We start from the raw sequence: 20,597 nt of genomic DNA, 5'->3' as shown, positions 1-20,597 counted from the left end.
CCGAGTGGGAATTACCTTTCCGACTTCTCTCTCTCCTCCCAATAGTCATCTTTACCACTGCCCCGGGTCGGGTCACGACCCATCTCACTGAGATAGGATAGGACGGTTAGGGGGAGTGAACGGCCCACATCGCCGTGAAAGGCTGTTACCATTGACACATAGTCAGTCAGTGCGCGCTTCCGGATGCCTGGGTCCCGCCGGCGTAGTTGGGCATCTAGGTCGTAAATCGCGCTTATACTTGAAAGACACCAGTGAGCAGGAATAGGCTAGCTGAGAGGAGGTGAGGTGGCTGATGCCCTTCTGTTCTTGTGATGGTGGGTAGAGATGGGTTGTGGATGGGTGATTGTTGATGTGGCAGGATCTCTAGGGTAAACACGTGGTTGCGGCCGGAGGTGAGAATTGGATTCAGAGGATCTTGGGATCTTGGAGGGGGGGCGGATTGTATACGGTAGGCTTGGGAGGGGAAGAGGTGTGTGCATGCGGCGCAGATGCCTTGCAGGAGGCTCTGCAGTGGTGGTGGTGGTGGTGGTGGTGGTGTGTTGGCCTGAAGTCAATTGTGGGTTTGAGTCTCTGGGTTTGAGTGGTATGAATGGAGCTTGGGGTGAGTTGGTCAGGGAGGAGGTTTGTAAGTTGGTAAGTTGGTCAGTTTGTACCTTCTGTACCTTTCTCAGACCAAGCTGATGGTAAGAAACAGTGTCGAGGGTTCTAATGTTGATTGATGGAGGGTCATAGGTCGTCTATAGTAGAGAGCTGATACTCATGTCGACGTCACTATCAGGTGGTAGATCAGACTACATGTACATCTCGTCATTGGTCAAGTCTGCTTGGGGTTGCCAATGAACCAGTCAGAAGCTTGTAGCTGGTCCCTGCTGGTATTCCCGTTGTATGTTCATCCAACAGAGAAACAGACTACAAGTCAAAGTAGAAGTGACTTCCAAATGTCTTCGAGAGAGTTATTCATATTTGTTATATCCTAGCCAATAGTGAATCCGCTCCCCTAACTCCCAACGCCAAACCCAGCGCTACCTAACCCAGCCAAGAAAAAGCGCTTTAAATTGAATGAAGTCAGACTTTCACGAATCATCTTTCTCCTCGCTATGCTTTCTCCGCTTCCCCTTGGGCGGATCCTCCAGCTGTGTCCGCTTATATGTCACGGTATGGGTGACCACATGCCGCACGCTCACCCGGCTGGCGGTCGCACTCCGCGGTCCCTCCCAATACCGCAGTTTCCAATCCGACGGCGAGTAGGGCGACAAGATCGAGTTCGCGCTCCGGGGCGTCTCCAACGTGGGCGAGTACCGCATGGCCGGGGGGATGCGCAGACGCCGCAGGTTCATCATGTCCCGCCGGGTCGGGGGCACCGTGCCGTAAGGCGTCGGCGGCGGCAGCGACGCCGTCGCGGGTCTGGTGGCATCGGAGAAGTTGAACGAGCCGCTGACCGCACTGGCCGGTTGCGATGTCGGGGTCTTCGTGACCTTGTCCCAGACGAAGCGCGTGGTGGCCCCATTGCCGTCGGCGGGGGAGAAGATCGGGGTGAGGGCCTTAAGGAATTCGGTGTAGGCGGCGGGTGGGGTGATGGGCGTCGACAGGCCGTCGTCACTGTTGTTCCTTGCTCCACCCCCGGATAAACTGGCTCCTGAGTCGGCTTGAAGTTCGGAGGGGAAGGTCATTGTGCGAGGGGTCTGTAACGGGTGGAGGATTGGCTTTGCCGGCATTTTGAATTGAGGTAGATGTGTCGGAGTCTTGAGAGGTTTAGGTAATGTGTAGGACACAAGAGTGCTCAAAGTGTCTTTGAGGATAGGAGGCTTTGGAACCAGGTGACAATTTGTTCTGGCAAGGATGCGCCTGACCTTGTCACGTTGTGCGTGCGTGGCAGTAGACAAGGGCGACTTGGTGTCGTATATAGATTGATTTTGTATGAGACAGCCGACACCCGGGGAGAAGTGGGCGAGACGGGACTAGGTGACTGAAGCGATCTAACCGGGAACGTCGCAGCTTTGATAAAGATAGAGAAAGACCGGAAAGAAACTCTCTTTCGTGATATCCTGTTTCTCAGAAGAAGAAGTCAAGGAGGGTGGGGGAGGAGGTTAAGGGATGGAGGGCGAGCGAGACGTGGAGAGCGAGGATTATTATTTATCTCGAATTGACGCCGACAGCCCAGAGAGGCAGACGGATTTCGCGTACCGTACGGGTATTATGACGGTAAAAGAACGAGACGCATGTCATGTAAGTATGATGGTCTGTCACAAATCCAAGGTCAGTGTCACGCGCTAGACCTAAAATGGCTTGATCCCGAGAGGTGCGCGGCTGCATTGAAGGACCCCGAGTCACCCTTTCCACGCTACTCCGTACATCTATCCGCCTCCACACGTTTCAACTCACCCAAGCTGGCTGCAGAGAGGTGTGATCTCCAATGCAATGGATCATCAGTCTGCAGATTTGACTGGTGTGGGTTGGCTTTTCGGGAGAATGAGGGGAAGACGGTGTTTCGCTCGACTGCAGGTTCAGATCCGTTGATCTGCAAAGATGTGTGACAATTGACGAGCAGGTGTCGGCTACTATGTCAGATAAACTGAAGCTCAAGCATTCATCGGGACCATCCTCTTTATATTCGTCCTTTGAAAGGCTTGAAAAACGTTCTTTATCGCTCAAATAAACCAAATATGCAATGCTGCAAACTAACGAGCAAGGCCGAGATACTGACTGCCTCGGGGATTAACGCGCGCTATTTTCCAGCGCTAAAGCTCAACCTGTGCTTTAGCCACCACACAATATGTTCACCATGTTCCTCATCGACTTACGTTCAATCCAATAGACTGCTCGGAAAGCCACCCTAGGTCAGAGATACTCAGGACCCTTGTCGTTATCGTCCGCGTTAATGCACACATCTGCCGGTTTTGCCTGGTGGCGGCTCGCCCGGGAATTCCATCGTGCAAATCGTCAATCAGATGTACAGTAAACCCACACGATCTGTCTCTCAGCAAGCTTCCTGCGGTGCGGTTCAATTTTATTGTCAATCTAGTTTGGCGGCTGGATCTCCCCAGACTTCCACACGGCTTGTTTTCATACTTTATCTTTATATCGACTCTGCCGGGTTGGTGCCTGCATGGTATCCTCATACATCCGTACCTCTTCGGTAAATTGGACGACGATTGGTCAAGGAATGATATCAAGGTAATGTCAGTCACTCCGTTGTCATGGCATGACGGACTATGCGCGCGGGGTCTGTGACTAGCACCGTGCTCAGGCTCGCAGGGGCCTTCCATCCACCCCTCTATGTGCAGAATGCTCGACCTTTGGGAGACGTGTCCCTGCTAGAGTATGCGAATCCCCGCTCTTCTTGCAGACTGGCCTTTGCTGGTGGGTCTATCATGATATCCAATGTTTATCACACCATGCCGCAGAGAAGGTAAACATTGAGACACACATTCGTACAGGAAGGGTCGCATCGGAGATCAAACAGTTGACAGCTATCTTCGTTATACCTCGGTATCCATGAGGAGAGACTGGTGTGCTCGTACCGTTATGTCCCATTGGCTGCTCGTCAACCGTTTTTGGGAATTCTCTCACACCGTCTTGTTTTTCTGGTGCCACAACCAACAAGCCTTTCTACTCAGTGTTGGATGCATGCCTAGCCTGAGGTATGCAGCTCGGCCTTTAACTGCTTGCCATGTTACCATGACATTCAACAATGATAGATCAAAAGCTAATGGATTGTTCGAGACCGGACCTTGATGATGATGAAGCCAAAAACGCTGACCATTCCACTTCGGACGTATGATAGTCAGGATATAGCTTCTCGCATTAGAATTTGACACCCAATCTTAGTGGTGTCATGGACTACCATTGCATGAACAGCTCTTCTAGAGATGGAGCATTGATTCGGTATGGGAAGCTGAGGAGGATGATAAAAACCGATTTTGACCAATCGATTCCCCGAAAGCGACATTATCTGCGTGCCACAGTCATGCACCCAACCCGTCATACCTGTTTCGGTCATAATCCTTTGGCGTATCGCCTGTTGGAAATCTGCGTACAGTGACATTTGTTCCAGAGACTCGCCCTTGGGACCCTTAACGTAGACCCAGAGATCATAAGCACAGGGCACATTGGAATACGACCTTGTTCATGCGATTTAACCGAACTGTGGCCGTGGGACCCAGGGCTTTCCTTGAAATTCGAGAGTTCCTACAGTCAGACCAATGATTTCGACGTGTGGACACCTTAGAATTCTGGCTTCTGCCGCTCTACGGCCATGATTGACCACCGCGGATAAACAACCTATGAAGTTAGACGAAATGCATTCCCCAATCTACCTGAACGCCATCTATCAAATAATTCCCGCAATCAAGCCGAAGCACAATGTCCCCCATCTACCCTCAAGTCCGCTCCCGTCATAAATCCGCTGCCATCGGCCAGCATGTACACCGTGGGCGCCCTAAAGTCCTCGGGCACGCCCAGGCGGCCCAGCAGCGCACCCCGCATCCATGTCTCCTCCACCTCCGGCTTCTCTGCGAGCAAGGCATCCGTCATGGCGGTGCGAATATACTGCATTTGAATCAATGGTTAGCAGTCATCGCTGGACACATGAGGATATAAGAGCAAACCTACCCCAGCGGATAAGGTGTTAACGCGAATGCCATATTGTCCCCATTCCTGTGCTACAGAGCGACACATCTGGTGGACGGCCGCTTTGGACGAATTGTATGCTGTGCAGGTGAGACCCTGTGTGTGCGGCCGCACTGTTAGCTTTTCTTCTGTCACAGTCGATGGAATGGAAAAAAGGGAATCTCTTACTCGGTTGGCGATCTGCCCAGACATCGAAGCAATCATCACAATGCTGGCGGGGGTGTTCTGTTCCTTGAAGATGCGAGCACAATGCTTGGCGGGGATGAAGGTGCCAATCACGCTGAATACCGGTTCTTGTTAGATTTCACACATCATATCCTCCCACAGAACCGCGGCCTTGGTGGTGGTGGTGGTGGTAGTGGTGGAAGATTTTACTTAACGTCCAACATCTTCCTCCACATGTCAACGGGGTACTCCAACGCGGGCACCATCTGCTGGATCCCGGCGCAGGTAATGAGTCCCCGCAGGGGCATATCGCGGCCCAACGCCTCGGCAGCGATCTGCTCGAGGATCTGGCTCGTAGAGGCCTCGTCGGTGATGTCGCACGAGATATAGGATGCGTGGAGGCGCCGCGCGCTGGCCAATTTCTGGACCGAGCCCCATTCTTCGGCGCTGGGCGCGGGGAGAAGATCCAGGCACACGACGTCGCCGCCGGCTTCGATGACGGCTCCGGCCAGCACAATCCCCAGTCCCCGGCCGCCGCCGGTGATCGCGACCGTGCGATTGCCGAGCGAGAAGAGGTCGTTGGTGCGCCCGATGACCGGCGGCTGTGTAGAGGCGGCGACGGCGGGGGTGGTGTGCTCGAGGGCGACCTCGGGTGTGGTGTTGTCGGTGATGGAAGGGGACATGGTGAGAACTTGTGCGAGAGGGCTTTAGGTGCAGGCGAGGTGGTTAGGTGAGCATGGGGGAGGGGGACTTTAAATGAAGATTGTCGTGGGAGAAATTATGGTTATATGAGGGGTGTGCAGTTGGTGAGTGGACTGCGCTTATGCTTAACGTAAGTGGGAGGAAACTTGCTGTGGGACAGACATCCTGTTGGAACGTTTCTGGCATGCGTTTCGCGCTGGGACCGTTCTCATCGCTGCGCTGCGATTGCTATGCTATCTGCTCCACTGATCTATGGAATAGCGCCGCTGTTCCGGACCTGGCCTGCGATGAGTTGCTGTATGTAGTACGCGGGCGGAAGGGTAACCGGCTACTAAGACGGATGGTGCTAAAGCCTTCCTAGAGGGGAAAGCCCGGAATGATGAACTCGTGGCTTTGCCGATTCCCTTCGGCTCATCCCACTGTGGGTCCTGCCGAGGCGCCAAAGCTTACCAAACTGGGGAATATACGAGCGCAAACTTGGTGATGCCCTAAGCCAGAAACCCACTCAGCCTAATTCATGGAGCGGAGGTTGAAGAGTGGCATGAATCAGATGATGTCGTGCAGAATGGAGGTGCGCAACATTCGGGAGAATGCTTATGAGCATGCAGACTCCAATGACCAGGCCAACGTTTTCACTATTTTGATTTATGGTACAATGAAAAGGCACCAAATTGTTGGACCGCTGGCAAACGTGGTTTCTGGGAGCATGAATAAACATGAATAAACATGGATCCTGCCATGGAGCCCCGGAGGAAGCTATGGTTCCTTGTTTGACTAGAATTCCTTGGAAAGAGGGTTTCGGTTGTTCTCCGCTTCCCAAAACACAACCCCGGGTTCCTCGTGTCCGTCCCCGCAAAAACCACCCCATGAAAATGACGTCCTATTATCCCGTCCTTCTGCCGTCTTTCGGCGATTTTAAATCTACCCCGGCCCAGCCCTATAAAAGTAGATGGAGCCCCAAATAGATCGGAGTCAATGCGAGCCAGCCCTGGTTTGCTAGCCTTGTTCCTAAATCGCAATTCAAGCATCTTGACGGAAAGACATGACTGTTCTCACTGGTAAGCCACTTTCGCTGGCTATCACTGCCACTGCAGGAAGTGGTTTCCTTCTGTGAGTCAACCCAATGCATTGATCCATCTTTATCGGATCAAGACTGACCAGAGGGTTTAGATTTGGATATGATCAAGGTGTTATGTCAGGTCTTTTGACCGGTACTGCATTCACGCGGACATTCCCGGAGATTGACACGACCTCCGCAGGACATGGCAGTTCTTCACTGCAGGGCACGGTGTAAGTCAGATCTGTGGAAGTGTTGTGTGCAGCGAGCTAACTGGGGCTAGGGTTGCTATCTATGAGATCGTAGGTTGACGATACTTCGATTCAGCTGATGACACACCAATTGACCATAGAGTAGGGCTGCTTCTTAGGTGCCCTGATTGCTCTGTTCGCGGGTGAGAAGATCGGCCGTCGGTTGTGTATCATTGCAGGTTGCATCATCCTCAGCATCGGAGCGGCGATTCAGTGCAGTGCGTATGGCATCCCGCAGTTGATTGTGGGTCGGATCGTGGCCGGCGTCGGCAATGGTCTCAATACTAGTACAATCCGTACGTCTGTCTTCAGACTACTGTCCCCCTAGGATGCAGGCTGATCGGAGTAGCGGTGTGGCATTCGGAATTGAGCAAAGCATCCAGTCGAGGAAAAGGGGTATGTGACCTCGCTGACAACATCGATGATCGGTGCTGACCTCGTATAGCTGGCGATCGAGCTCACGATCAATATCTTCGGTGTCATGACAGCCTACTGGGTTGGTTAGTCTATCTACTGCTTTCCCAGCCCCGCCACACATACTAAAAGTGCCCAGATTATGGAATGAGTTATGTCGACAATGAAGCTCAATTCCGGTTCCCCATCGCGCTGCAGATCCTTTTTGCCATCATCACACTTCTGGGGGTGATTGCCTTGCCTGAGTCGCCTCGTTGGGTGAGTTTTGCTGTCCCGAGGGGCTTTGGGACTTGGGAGCTAACACAGGAAAGCTTATTTCCCACGGCCAACGCGACGAAGCGCAACACATTATCTGGGCTGTTCAGCCTAACGCAGACCAAATTTCTGAGTCTGACGCCATCGTCACCACAGAGGTAGCAGAGATCTCTCGTGCTATTGCAGAGGAACAGGCAGCATCCCAGGAAGGATCCTTCGGCATGATCTTCAGCAACGGGCCTCAGAAGTTCTTCTACCGCACGCTTCTGGGAATGGGGGGGCAATTTATGCAGCAGATGTCGGGAGTCAATTTGATCACATATGTGAGACCAACACTTTACCCTTGAAACTAAATTGAATTTGTCTTGCTGACTGAACGCAGTACAACACGGTAATCTTCGAGAACTCGGTTGGTATGAGCCACAACTTGGCCCTACTGATGGCGGGCTTCAACGGGGTAGCCTATTTTGTCTCTACCTTTGTCCCCGTCTGGACTATTGATAGGTACAGTTCTTGCTCTCATGCTCACCCGCTCAGCTGCTAATTTGCACAGATTGGGTCGTCGGAAACTCATGCTCTTTGCGGCGGCGGGCCAATGCGGCTGCATGGCCATCCTAGCCGGCACAGTGTACGATGGCGGCCATGCGGCCGGTATCGTAGCCACCGTGATGCTGTTCCTCTTCAATTTCTTCTTTGCCGTTGGCCTGCTGGCTATTCCGTGGCTATGTAAGTCGGCTCCCACATCCTCCAGAGCTGAAGGTTCACTGACCGATCGCGCACAGTGCCCGCTGAATATGCCCCGCTGGCGATCCGAAGCCGCGCTGCTGCATTGGCTACTGCCACCAATTGTACGTATCACGATGGGTGAAGGTCAAGACTCGAGGAGATTTGCTGACTGCCATCTGCAGGGATCTTTACCTTTCTTGTCGTGGAAATCACACCCGTCAGTATTGACAGCATCGGCTATCGCACGTATATTTACTTTGCTGGTAAGAATGACCCCCTGATAGGTAGAGGGATATCAACCCGAGCTAACGGTGGCTCGCCAGTGTTTAATTTCTGCTTCCTTCCCTTGATTTACTTCTTCTATCCCGAGACACGCAACCTCACGCTGGAACAAGTGGATTTGCTTTTCACGGGAGAGAAGGTGCAGCTTCACTGGCACCCGTCGATGGGCGCAGTGGGCGATGTCAGTGAGCGCATCGGAGACAAGGAGGTAGGAATGATAGAACATGTTGAGTGACGGGCAGGTCTCTGTCGTCGGTGGTGTACAGAGTTCAGTGCTTTGTTGGAAGTAGACTTGAGATATCCAGATAGACAGTACCTGCGGTATATACAGTGATAACGAAGCAATTTTGTTTTGAAAGCCTGGTGCCAGGAGACGAGCCTCTCAAACAGGCAGTTGCGGTCGGGTCCCCCCAGGAAACCCCCCCGGGTTCTTCTTCCTTTCCCCACATCTTCGGCGGTTATCTCTACCCGATCGGGAAAATTTCCTCCTCTCTCCTTGTTATTCCCCGCAGTCTTCGTTCCTTCGGCTGTTACCCCATCAATACTACGTACCTTGATTTGATCTCCATCTTATCCTCCGGATTTCTCTTTCTCCTTCAATCGAAAATGGCGATAGAATCAGAAATTGATCTGTGCCACAACATGCGCGCTACCCTTGACACATCCCGCCTTGCGCCGCGCAAACGCACTCGTACCGGTTGTATCAACTGCAGCCGTCGCCGCAGGAAATGTAACTTAGTATCTGCTTCCATCTTGCTGCTCAAAGGTCAACCGGATCATTGAACTGACAGTTCCAGGCGACGAAGCAAAGCCTGTTTGCTCGGGCTGCAAACGTCGAGGCGACACGTGTGAATGGCGTCGACTGGGGTCTTTCCGGGAGGCTAATCTCAAAGTCCTCGAAGCCGAGCATCCTTCCATGAACCAAACTGCCAGTCGTGCATCTCGTCAGAGTAAATTTAAGGTACATTACAGTCGACCAGGTAGGTTAACTAAGAAGTATTCAACTGACGGATCTAGATCTTGAATGTTGTTCCGGCGCGATCTGCCAAGACAGCGGCAGTTAAGCAATCTCGACGACCAGTAGATGAGCGTGTCGCGTCATCAGCACCGTTAGGAGATGGCACCAATGATGAGAATGCCAACGCATGCCCCGGGCTGGAGTCTCCTTCGCCGAGCACTCAAATTATCGGACCCCATCTCAGCCCGCGTACCGCGGAGCGACTCTCACCGCTATCGCATGAGAGCTTCCAGAACCCAGACAGACTGGATCTGCAGCAGTCTGCCGGAGGGGCGGAGCACGCATCCCGTAGCTCTCCAGATGTGTCTCATTATCACTCATATATGCATTCGAGCCCTGAGTTTGTTGTCGATGAATTGGCAGCTGTTCAGAATTTTACGGGGAGCGCCGGGCAATTCCCTCATTCAGCATCCAACGTCTATCATACGATACCCTCGCCCATGTTTGACCAGAGCGTGTTCTCTGATGCAGTCAGCTTTACCAATGATGTTTTTGTTCCTGGATCTGCTTATGAGGCTCTTCATACTACCCTTCGCAACCGGCAGCTTTGGACTGCACGACCTGATATCCCAAGTCGGGGAAGGACTCCTGAAATCGTGCCGGGGCCCGGCAGTACAGTGCTAGAAGGCAATGAAAGAACGGAACTTCTTGTCGTCACTCATCACAGAACAGGGCGCGAGTTTGAGCTACTCCCCGAACGTGAGAATGTTCTGTGGCAGAATTACCTTAACGAGATATGTCTTTGGGTGAGTCCGGCACGAACCTTGTGATAATTGTCAGTACATACTGACCCTTCAGCTTGACATGTTTGACAATCATCGTCATTTTGCTTCAACCTTCCCACAAATGGCCAAGTCGGCGCCTCATCTCCGCTACTCAATTCTAGCCCTGTCCGCCCGACAGATGGAGCGGAAGCAGAACAGGAAGTCTCAATCCGAAAGTCTGTCGTTGTACCAAGAAGCAATTCATCTGCTTCTTCCTGAGCTTGAAAGCAAGAGCACTCCTGTCATCGCCTCTTGCGTGATTCTTTGCGTGTTAGAAATGCTTAGCTGTACGTTCTATTCATTCTCAAGCCCGGCACAGCTGATTGTGGTCGCCAGGCAACCCCAAGGAGTGGCGGCGTCATCTCGATGGGTGTGCATATCTGATCCAGGCTGCTGAGATAAATGGATTCTCTGGTAAAGAGGAACAGGCACTATTCTGGTGCTTCGCCAGAATGGGTACGCCGCCCACCTGCTTTATCTATCCCGAATATTCTAATATGATCTCAGACGTCTGCGGTGGCCTCATCTCGGAAGAAGAAACCATCATACCCATCCGTAACTGGACTCCACGCGACATGACCCCTGCCGAAGCTGCACAGCTGTTCCTGGCGTCAAATATCTATGCTTTCGATACATATGCCAATTACACTGTGTTCCTATGTGCGCAGACACTGGGCGTGCTGTTTGGCTCTGCTAGACTTTCCACATACTACCACGGCATCCTGGAAGATGGCCACTCGTATGTTGACCGATGGCAACAACTGCTGCATGATGTGGAACAGTGGTACGAGAATCGTCCCAGTCAGATGAAGCCATTATTTAGTATCCCGACCGCGACAGTTGGGGCGAGTAATAATGATAAGCCGTTTCCGACCGTGCTTTATGGGAATGGAGCTGCTAGTAAGTGCCTCTCAAGCGCTCATATGTCGCTATCTGACGCCTCAGTATCCGGGAACCAACTTTATCATGCCTGCGCTCTTCTCTTACTCCAGGCAAAGCCAAAAACTCTTCCAATGCAGCGACGTCGAACGGTAGGATCTTGCTGGAGATTTTCCCTAGCTATTCAGTCGCTGATATTGGAACTAGAAGTCTGTCCTCTGGCATGCACGACAGATTTGCGCTATTTCCGTCTCGAACACTCATCAGTATGGAGTCCCACAGTGTCATAATCTAATGAGGTGCTAATCCATAGTAACTTAGCGGCTGCTGGACCAATGCATTGCAACCTCTCTGGCTGGCTGGCAAAGTGATGTCTCACCATTCCGAGCACGCCGCTATTATTCAGACGCTGACGCGAATCGAGCGGGAGACGGGGTGGGCAACAAGCTGGCGAGCAGAAGACCTTCGAGAATTCTGGGGAGATGAGGAGGAAGCAGAGGAGATGGAGGAAAATATGCGAGTGGACATGCAGCGAGATACAAATCTGCAGACTCCACCGAGCGTCCGAGGCAGCACATGTTCGCATTCCACCTTGTGACAGCGACTCCCCTAATGCGAACGGGGCAATAGATCAAGCAAGACGACCCCACAGCAAGTCGGTCTGGTGCTCTGGAATGACTGACTTAGATGGTCAAAGAGGCACCAACAGACAGTCTCGCATGCTGAAAGAGGGTATGCATTAGTTTACCAACGCGCATCCGGCAAAAGAACCAGGCAGAGAGAGTTTGAAATAACGCAGCTTGACAAGATATCAGGTGAAAGTGGGTGGAGTCCAAATTGCCAGCTCGGGCTTTCCCATGGCGGCAGCAGCTTTTGGTTTGTGCGATCCGCCAGCAGATCCACCAGATCCAACATCTTGCTGCTGTCCACTCCACCAGCCGCTCCACTGTTCCACCTTCCGCGCAGTTCGTCATCTTGACACTTTCTATTCTAGACTACTTCATCTACATGATCTATTCATAACACAGCACAATCAATCCCTCAAGCTTCCGCCGCTACCCGCTTTAGTACAATCTCCAATCCCTGCGCTCCAACTGGCAGGTCTGCTCCGTCATCGTTCAGGTCGAAGTATAGCCGCCAAAACCCGGTTCCGGCCTCATCGTCCGGCAATCGCACCGCCAGCCAGCCCTCCCACCCATCCAGCGTCAATCGCTGTTCATCCTTGGTCCAGTCAAAGGGACCACAGACGTGACCCTCACTGTCGGGTCGACTACCCCAGCGCACTTCGTGGGTTTGCGCGTCGAGAAACACCCACCGTAAAGTGGGTGGTTGTTCGCCTGTAATAGTCACCAGCCCGGAGGTATTATCGGTCGGGAAATCTGGATGAGTATAAAACCCCCCATTGAATGGAGACATTGTATTCGGCGGGGTTTTCGTGATGTAGAGCTGTATGTTCCGAATGGAACAGGTTGTTATGTTTAGCTTTGCTGCGACGTTGGAATGGCGGTTGTCTATTGCTCCGGTGTCCGGCAGACCGAAGCAGACAGCCAGTAGTTGGGAAGGAAAGCACAGGCAGACTCACCCGGCCGTCTTGATCCACGTATACCTTTGCGTTCTGGATTTCGCCGCGCTGGCTAGGGGTCCCTTGGGTGAGCGAGCAGCTGGCAATCAGATGGCAGCGCTGCTTGCGGGCTGATGCTCGTCGATCTTCTTCATGCTCGCGCGTGTGTTGGGAAGCTTCATTCAGACCAATCATGGTGGGCAGCAGAGCTGCCATTACTGCAATTCCTATCACCATGGTGGCGGGGGTGCTGGTTGTGTCCAAAAATGTGGAAGAAAGAGTATGACCATTCGCTAGATATTCTAAACAAGGTGAAACAAGGTCAATGACTGCCTTGTGCTCACACCGGGAGAGGACCGTAAGCAGTTTTTCGGCTGAAATGCGAGGTGTGATTAAGTGTGAGTTAAATATGACTGATTGGCGCTGCAGGTGGTAGGTGGAGTCTGCTCCATCCAGAGCGCCGCGATGGTTCCATCGCTACTACGCAAGGTAACTTCAGCTTGCGATTAAATGTCGATGAGGTCAGGTTGTACTATAGTCCCTAGTTTAATGATGTTCTCCTGCTACCCTCGAGGCTGTCATGCTGTCCTCTGAGACGAGCTCTTCCTCGTCCACTTCTTATTTCTATTCCCAGTTCTTCCTGCCTGATCTCGTCTGCTCTCTACAGCCGCCAACACCGCTGCCTCTGCTCTCCCCTCCTACCGAATCAGTTGCACCGGGATCTACTCATATCGTCAAAATGGCCGAGTCAATTACCAGGTATGCCCTTATCTCTTGCTGGTCTTGACGCAGTTCAATCCAATCTATCTCTTATCCTTTTTACCCCGCCCAATACATGTTCAAATGGATGGTATCTCTTATAACCCTAACGCTTCCACCAACTACTCGAAGAAGCAGAAGAAGAGGAAGAAGGAGACAAATCAGAGACAATCTTTGTCCATCGAATCACCTTCTCTCTCATCTCCTACTTCTTTCCCTCCTTCTACACTTCCACCTCCACCCAAACCCCAAACCATCACTCCTCCTCCACATGTTACCATTCCAACCCCTCCTCCTCTACCGCTTGTCCTTCATCCAAATCTTCCTAAGACTTCACAACCACAATTACTAACCACCCCACTTCTCCCACCTACCCCGAAAACAGCCTCCCGGACAGCCGCCCCACCGGCGGCCGCAAGAACAGCACCAGCAAAGACCACCCGGAGGACGAGCTAGACTCCTCCGCCCCTTCTGCAGCCGAGAGCCTCACGACGAACCCCCCCGCCGCTGCCGCCACCGCCACCAACACCACATCCAAGGGGCTAGTGCCGAACAGCGGGATGAAGGCGCCCGGGGCCACGCAGGAGGAGGACGGCAAGGAGAGTCTCCGGATCCGGATTCATTTGAATCTCCATGCGAAGGTCAAGTTGGAGTTAGATGCGCAGCTGTATGGGGATATTGTTATTGGGTTGTTGTGATTATTTTTCTGGGCGGGTGAGGTGGATATGGATGTATATAGTTCGGAGTGGATTTGGTGGTGAGTTGATTTGGGGGAGGGGAATGGGTTCCGAGATTGGTTTGAGGTTGAGGTTATTGAAATTTTTTTTTGGGGGGGGGGGTGGGGCTTGGTGATCTACTTGGGTTTTATTTCTAGATCTGGGCGGGTTGGGTTCTTTGTGGATGTTGTTGAATGATGGTGCTGTTGGCTGGTGAAGGGAGCGGGAAGTGTAGTATACTGATACTGCCAGTGTAGTATGATGATACTTTCAAGAAGGCCCACGCGGCGTGCATTGACTGACCTTCGACGCAGACAGCCTTGGTTTCTTGGAGGTGCCTAGCAGTATCCTCACTCCGTGCGTGCTCCATGTCACTGCTGAAAGGTCTTCTCCTGCATGATGGAATAATGCCTAGGCCCTATCGTACTCTCACTTTGGACAAAGAGATGGTCACGCGAGACAAGCTGAGATGTCGACAGAACATCTAAATCCGCACCAATTAAACTCCACACTCATTGCCCAAGTGATTCAGCCAACATGGCGAATTTGGGGGGGGGAAAGTCATCATATTTGATGGAAGGTGGCTGGAAAGTAATTCAGGCAGCGAATATCAGGACCCGGTTTCCCTGGACTACAGGACGCCATTGCGGGAATATCTGACCACTTGATTGATTCTATTTCTTCTCTTAGGAGCTTTACGGGGAATTGGCCGAGAGGGTAAGAGAGACATTGATTCATAATTCAAGTTTTCTTTCGATCGTTGAGCCGCTAGGAATGCTGGGCGGGATAGTTGCGAGGGGGGATCAAGGGATGAACTTATGGGTGCAGTGGGACCCTGCCCTTTGGCCTCCCTCTGGCCGGAAACAATTCAATTTCTCCGCTCATAGGTGATTGTTCTACATTCCGCGAGCATACACATACTTGGGCTGGTAGTCTTGAGGTGTATCCTAGTCAACCAGCGGAGTGGGTTGAGGAAGGAAGTGGTGGTGTGGAAATGGGGCTCGCCAAAATCATCAGGCGGTGGGATGGGGAATAAGTGGCTTGAAGTAGGCTTTTGTTCCTTTCTTAAATTCTAGTGACTGACAGCGATGATGGCTGAGAGTACCTGCTTTGTGTTGACGGTCTAGACTCTATCTATCTTGTACGATGGGTGGGCTTACGGTCAAGCGACGGGAATGAGAATTCTTATGAAGTTTGGTGTAGGTTAGTGAGCTTGTTCGTCGGTGGAGATGCTGCTGGATATAATATATGTTTCTAAGTGTTTGAGTCGCTCTATGGGTGGTCTGTTTGTGTTCGGTGCAGATGTAATCAAGCAGGGAGTGAAGTCGGGTATTGCATCATTATTTTTAGATTGGAGGTGCAGGCGCAGTACTATATCTGCTACCACACGTTGACAGCATGGTAGAATTATGCTCTAGCAATCAGCAGATCCAATATTATTTGAGTGCATCATGCTGTGAACTGGAGTTTCCATGTCATCAATTGATGTTTGAGGAGAGATTGAGCACGTACATAGGTTCATGTTTGTGGTATAGAACTTCGGGAAATCCTATGGGAGATATATATTTTGCGCTCTGAAACCTACTCCCCTCCAGAACCTTTACCACCCCCACCATAAGCAATAGTAGGCTTTCTATTTACTTCCTCATCATCGAATTCGAAGTTGTATCGAGAGTGAATTGCGTACGGTCGAATGTATCCAGCCATACTAATCGAAATAAAGAATAATGCAAACAATCATACAACGACGGCCAAGGTATCGAACACGGCCAGTCCCGACCGAAATAGAAGCATGCAAATACTTCCGATTGCCCCAGTGACTCCAGACCGCCACCCAAAGTAGCCGGATCAGGGCCAGCCCACTGAAAACAATAGGAATGCTGTCTGCAGCTCTCCAACTGTCATCGTTAGCTCCCGCAGATGAAAAGACTCAAAAGATCAGGATGGATCTTGCCATGGCGAGCCCCAGTTGCAACCCGCTGCACGCCTCAGGAAGCCACCACTGACTTACTGCTATTACCCCCTTCCATCATGCATTGAACGGCCTACGACATCCTGGGCCCAGACGTTGTCCTTTGCGACCAAGTACTATCATTAGGTTGCTGCTCCTGGAGCTCCACACCGATAAACCTGATCTTCATGACCTACACCTGCACTCCTATCTTTGACCCCAAAGTCGCAACCTACAATCTGCCCCAAACAAGCTTCCCCAAAAAACAGCATCCGATATTCCACGCCACATCCCAGGGACCCCAACCGAACGAATCACCCTGGCGAAATGACAGGTCACAGTGTGTGCGAAGCCGAGAAATATCCCGCCGCGGTCGAGCTCCCCGCCGACTCTGAAACACCACCACACCTGGCGGCGGCGGCTTCTTCCCCTGATCTCCAGCCAGGAGACTACAACCCCTGTGTGGGCGCAAAGCCCTCTTCACCCTTTTATCGCCATGCCACCCCATCCGTGAACATCGATCGCCTGAAGGTGGAAAGTGAGAAACCCCAGTCCACCGTCCAGCGCTACATTTCCCCCGTCATCCCCGAGAGCCCGCCCATGTTCAACGTATCCGCCCTGGAGTCGGGCAGCCGTCATGAGTCGACGTCGAATCTCTGGGGTCAACCGAAGAGGCACTGCGGGTGCATGAATCGGCTGAGCCGCAAGCAGCGCATCGTGGCCAAAGGCATTATCGCCGTGGTGATCCTGGGAACCATGATTGCGATCGCGGTGGGAATTACCGTCGCTGTCGGAGGAGCCGTGTGGAGGTCGGATCACCGACAGGAGTTAATCGGCTGAGGATACAGAGGTATGTAGACTATGACTTCATGGGAGGCGCGAGATACTAAGTGCAGTACACGAATAGGACCAGTGTTTCCTAACCCCTCTCCGTCGATACCTCAACCTACCATTCTCGGTTGTGATACAATGTGCAGTGTCATCACCTCAAACAACACATTTCTGCGGAGCATAGCTAAACTGCATGGGAGTTTGGAGTCTGGAGAGCATTTGCCGGGTAGTAACTGGGTTGCATGTACATTTTCGCTTTTTCAGTTGGGGATTTCTTCTTTTTTTTGATTCTTCCGAGTTCCTGTACATAAATGAGGGTTTGGTGGCTCCTTCTGGTCTTTTGCTGGCGACGCATGCGGGGCGAGATTGTTGCTTGTAACAACGGGATAAGATCAAATACAAACAGAACATACGGGCCAAACGGGTGGGTGCCTGACAGCTTGGCGATTAGCGAGGGACGGATGCCTAGCTCAAGCACGTGATCCACAGGCCACATAAATACCGTGTGCTGGCGGCGCTCCCTATCTGAACTTTTTCTTTTCTTCATTACATCGAAAAAAGCTAACAGAGCCTGCCACGACCCTCGTCCATCTTCCCACGACGAGTGTTGCCTTCGGTCTACGGACTGATCGGCTCTGGAGAACAATCTTCCCTGATAGGAAGTTCGCTTCTCGTTGTGTCCTCTTCAGTGAGGGCGATGAGGGGGGAATGTCGATGACGGGATACATCACTTTTGGTATATAATGACTGTACTGAATATCACTCACTTAAAAATGGCCATTCTCTCGCGTATTTTGTTCAGCTTCCGTAAACTCGCTAAAAGCTGCGTCTAGACCAATCGTTCAGTCTGCAGAATCAGACTGTTCTCAGGTGGCCGCTGGCAGTGCCGGATTAATTAAAGAAGCAGCGGGAGAAAGTCATGCCGGGCGCCGGCAACGGGACCCCACATCGCTGCAGCTTTCGTACCTGGCCGTTTCCCATACAACAAGTTGTTCTCCAACTATCATCACGCTTTCAAGTCCAGATGGAGCTAATCCCATTGTTCAATGCGAATCTTTGTTCGATTTCCCATTGGACCAGGTCAACATCTTTGATATCCGCACCTATTATGTTCTTCAAGGCGTGGAGATCGCCCATACCGATCCCTTGACTCTATACGCCATTCAGCGTGAGGAATGCAGCGAACCACCACTGAGGGAAGAACCCTCAATTTTCTGGGAACACATGGTCCGGCTTGGGTTTTGAGGACTGCCCATTCTTCACAGCATTCTCAGAAGGACAACAACACCCTGCTTGTATTTGTTTGTTTGCCACAGAGGGAAGCAGCATGCCGGCGCCAGGATAATGCCATCTATGATAAAAGGTGCAACAGGGTCCGCAAACCTAGGAGCTTCTGGTTCGAAGCAGATCGAATCGATCGTACGTGAATAGTCGACAACCAATCCTTTTTAATTCATTCCTTAATCTTTTTTTTACTACGCCCCTCCCTCAACCGGCCTTGGCCCCCAGTCACTCTTTCAACTTTCGGTTGTATTGTATTTTGTTTCTTATACCTTGACGTGAAATCTCCATCGATTATAATTGACACCAACAGCAACAAGCATGAAGGGACTCCAGGCAGGAATCCCACTCGCGGCCCTGGCTGCTGTCGCCCGGGCCACTTCGGTCATTGGGGGCTCGCAGGGCGAAGATCGCGGCAGTGACGCCGCGCTGCCGGTCGACAACAAGTTCCGGAGTGAGGTTAACGACTACCACTCGGACGACCACTCTTTCGACCTTGATGCGAAGAAGACCGTCATCGAGCCGGGTCATGGCCGTCGCCCTCACCACCACAAGGCCAGAGAGGAAGTGATCCAATCCAACGACGGACTGTCCGAGGGATCGACTTACGTTAAGCCGCAAGTCCACGCGGAGTCGAACAACGAAAACTCGTACTATGAAGATGACCACTCCGTTGAGCTGGCGAAGGATGTCGTCGAGGTGGTGCCGCCTCACGGTCATCCCAAGCACCACCATGCTCGTGGTGAGCACGAAGACATCGACGTCATCGGAGGACCCGGCGGTATTGACACGGGCAATTCATTTGCTCTGCCCATCACCAGCAAATTCTCCTCCACGGTCAATGATGCCTATGTCGATGACCACTCGCGTGATATCGATATCGACACCACCATTGTGAAACCCAAGTCGCACCCCCCGAGCCACTTCAAGGCTCGCGGAGAGCACGAACATGTCGACGTTATCGGCGGCGCTGAGGGTATTGACACGGGCAACACCTTCGATATGCCGATAACGAGCAAGTTCTCGTCCGAAGTCAACGACGCGTATATTGATGACCACTCCCGGGACATTGACAGAGATACCACCATCGTGAACCCCAAGCACCACGGACCTGGTCACTTCAAAGCACGTACTGATCATGAGGATGTGGATCTGATCGGTGGGCCTGAGGGAGTTGACGTCGGCAACACATTTGATTTGCCCATCACCAGCAAGTTTTCTTCGACTGTGAATGATGCCTATGTTGATGACCACTCGCGTGATATTGCTGTGGATAAGACTGTGGTTTCTCCTCACCACCACAAGGCTAGGGGCGAGCATGAGCACGTGGACGTTATTGGCGGGCCTGGAGGGGTTGACACCGGGAACACCGTCAGCATCCCTATAACCAGCAAGTTCTCATCCACCGTCAACGACTACTATCAAGACGACCATTCCCGCGATATTGATGTGGACAAGACTGTGGTCAAGCCTCACCACCACAAGGCCCGGGGAAGCCACGAGCATGTGAATGTGATCGGGGGGCCCGGAGGTGTCGACACCGGGAACACCTTTGACATGCCCATTACCAGCAAATTCTCTTCTGTCGTCAACGACGCCTACGTTGACGATCACTCTTTTGATCTGGACAAGGATACCACGATTGTTCGTCCCCACCACAGGCGCGAGGGTGTGGATGTTATCGGCGGCCCTGGTGGTGTCGATACCGGCAACACGTTTGACCTCCCTATCACAAGCAAGTTCTCGTCCGAAGTCAATGACTACTATCAGGACGACCACTCCCGAGACATTGATTTGGATAAGACTGTTGTTAAGCCCCACCATCATAAGGCTCGTGGAGGACAGGAACATGTGGACGTGATCGGCGGGCCCAGTGGGATTGATACTGGCAACACCTTTGACATGCCAATCACCAGCAAGTTTTCCTCCGAGGTGAATGATTATTACAAGGATGACCACTCTTGGGATCTCGATTATGATAAGACGATCGTGCGTCCTCACCACAAGCGACAGGATGGCGACCACGGAGAGCATGGCGAGCACGTTGATGTGATTGGTGGACCCGGAGGTGTCGACACCGGGAACACCTTTGACCTACCGATCACCAGCAAGTTCTCTTCGGAAGTTAACGACTATTACCAAGATGACCACTCGTGGGACGTTGATGTGAACAAGAAAATTGTTCACAAGCGCCAACACGGCGATGACGTTGACCTGATCGGTGGACCGGAGGGCGTCGACATTGGGAACACATTTTCGCTGCCGATCACTAGCAAGTTCTCCTCCGAGGTCAATGATTATTACCAGGACGATCATTCGTGGGATGTTGATGTTGGCAAGAAGATTGTTCACAAGC

At 52.1% G+C, this 20,597-nt stretch overlaps 7 protein-coding genes across 7 annotated transcripts in view; 4 read left to right on the top strand and 3 right to left on the bottom strand.

Annotated features, from left to right (window-relative positions):
* Nucleotides 1–926: 926 nt before the first annotated feature.
* Nucleotides 927–2,067, bottom strand: ASPACDRAFT_75530 (uncharacterized protein). Its single transcript, XM_020204475.1, has one exon. The coding sequence runs from the start codon at nt 1,713–1,715 to the stop codon at nt 1,074–1,076; it is 642 nt and encodes a 213-aa protein (XP_020060375.1). The 5' UTR covers nt 1,716–2,067; the 3' UTR covers nt 927–1,073.
* Nucleotides 2,068–4,347: 2,280 nt separating this feature from the next.
* On the bottom strand, nt 4,348–5,477 carry ASPACDRAFT_39650 (oxidoreductase, short chain dehydrogenase/reductase family; the record flags this gene model as incomplete). The annotated part of the gene is made up of 4 exons (XM_020200629.1): nt 4,348–4,548; nt 4,612–4,725; nt 4,798–4,909; nt 5,005–5,477. The coding sequence occupies 4 exons, from the start codon at nt 5,475–5,477 to the stop codon at nt 4,348–4,350; spliced, it is 900 nt and encodes a 299-aa protein (XP_020060374.1).
* Nucleotides 5,478–6,538: 1,061 nt separating this feature from the next.
* On the top strand, nt 6,539–8,716 carry ASPACDRAFT_49996 (uncharacterized protein; the record flags this gene model as incomplete). The annotated part of the gene is made up of 13 exons (XM_020202309.1): nt 6,539–6,606; nt 6,667–6,786; nt 6,837–6,855; nt 6,911–7,100; nt 7,154–7,200; nt 7,250–7,304; nt 7,358–7,476; nt 7,530–7,796; nt 7,856–7,977; nt 8,027–8,199; nt 8,256–8,321; nt 8,382–8,462; nt 8,523–8,716. The coding sequence occupies 13 exons, from the start codon at nt 6,539–6,541 to the stop codon at nt 8,714–8,716; spliced, it is 1,521 nt and encodes a 506-aa protein (XP_020060373.1).
* A 1,103-nt stretch (nt 8,717–9,819) lies between these two features.
* Nucleotides 9,820–11,740, top strand: ASPACDRAFT_22613 (uncharacterized protein; the record flags this gene model as incomplete). The annotated part of the gene is made up of 7 exons (XM_020199134.1): nt 9,820–10,245; nt 10,298–10,550; nt 10,600–10,719; nt 10,771–11,163; nt 11,209–11,294; nt 11,350–11,408; nt 11,464–11,740. Coding segments are annotated over 7 exons (1,614 nt in total), but the record flags the coding sequence as incomplete, so codon positions are not given.
* Nucleotides 11,741–11,999: 259 nt separating this feature from the next.
* ASPACDRAFT_112279 (uncharacterized protein) lies at nt 12,000–12,563 on the bottom strand. The gene has a single exon (XM_020195633.1). It carries the CDS (start codon nt 12,556–12,558, stop codon nt 12,184–12,186), a length of 375 nt encoding a protein of 124 aa, XP_020060371.1. The 5' UTR covers nt 12,559–12,563; the 3' UTR covers nt 12,000–12,183.
* Nucleotides 12,564–16,094: 3,531 nt separating this feature from the next.
* On the top strand, nt 16,095–17,468 carry ASPACDRAFT_1852946 (uncharacterized protein). Its single transcript, XM_020197284.1, has one exon. It carries the CDS (start codon nt 16,457–16,459, stop codon nt 16,967–16,969), a length of 513 nt encoding a protein of 170 aa, XP_020060370.1. The 5' UTR covers nt 16,095–16,456; the 3' UTR covers nt 16,970–17,468.
* A 1,157-nt stretch (nt 17,469–18,625) lies between these two features.
* CweA (putative GPI anchored protein) overlaps nt 18,626–20,597 on the top strand; it is a gene marked incomplete at both ends in the record, with an annotated part of 4,996 nt that continues 3,024 nt past the window's right edge. Inside the window, one exon of the mRNA XM_020195300.2 lies at nt 18,626–20,587. Coding sequence (XP_020060369.1) covers nt 18,626–20,587 — 1,962 coding nt within the window. The remainder of the gene's footprint in view (nt 20,588–20,597) is intronic.

This window comes from Aspergillus aculeatus (assembly GCF_001890905.1).
Source record: "Aspergillus aculeatus ATCC 16872 unplaced genomic scaffold ASPACscaffold_2, whole genome shotgun sequence".
In the NCBI taxonomy this organism is placed as follows: domain Eukaryota; kingdom Fungi; phylum Ascomycota; class Eurotiomycetes; order Eurotiales; family Aspergillaceae; genus Aspergillus; species Aspergillus aculeatus.
The sequence above is the reverse complement of the archived record's forward strand: the minus strand, read 5'-3'. Positions and strand labels throughout refer to the sequence as shown.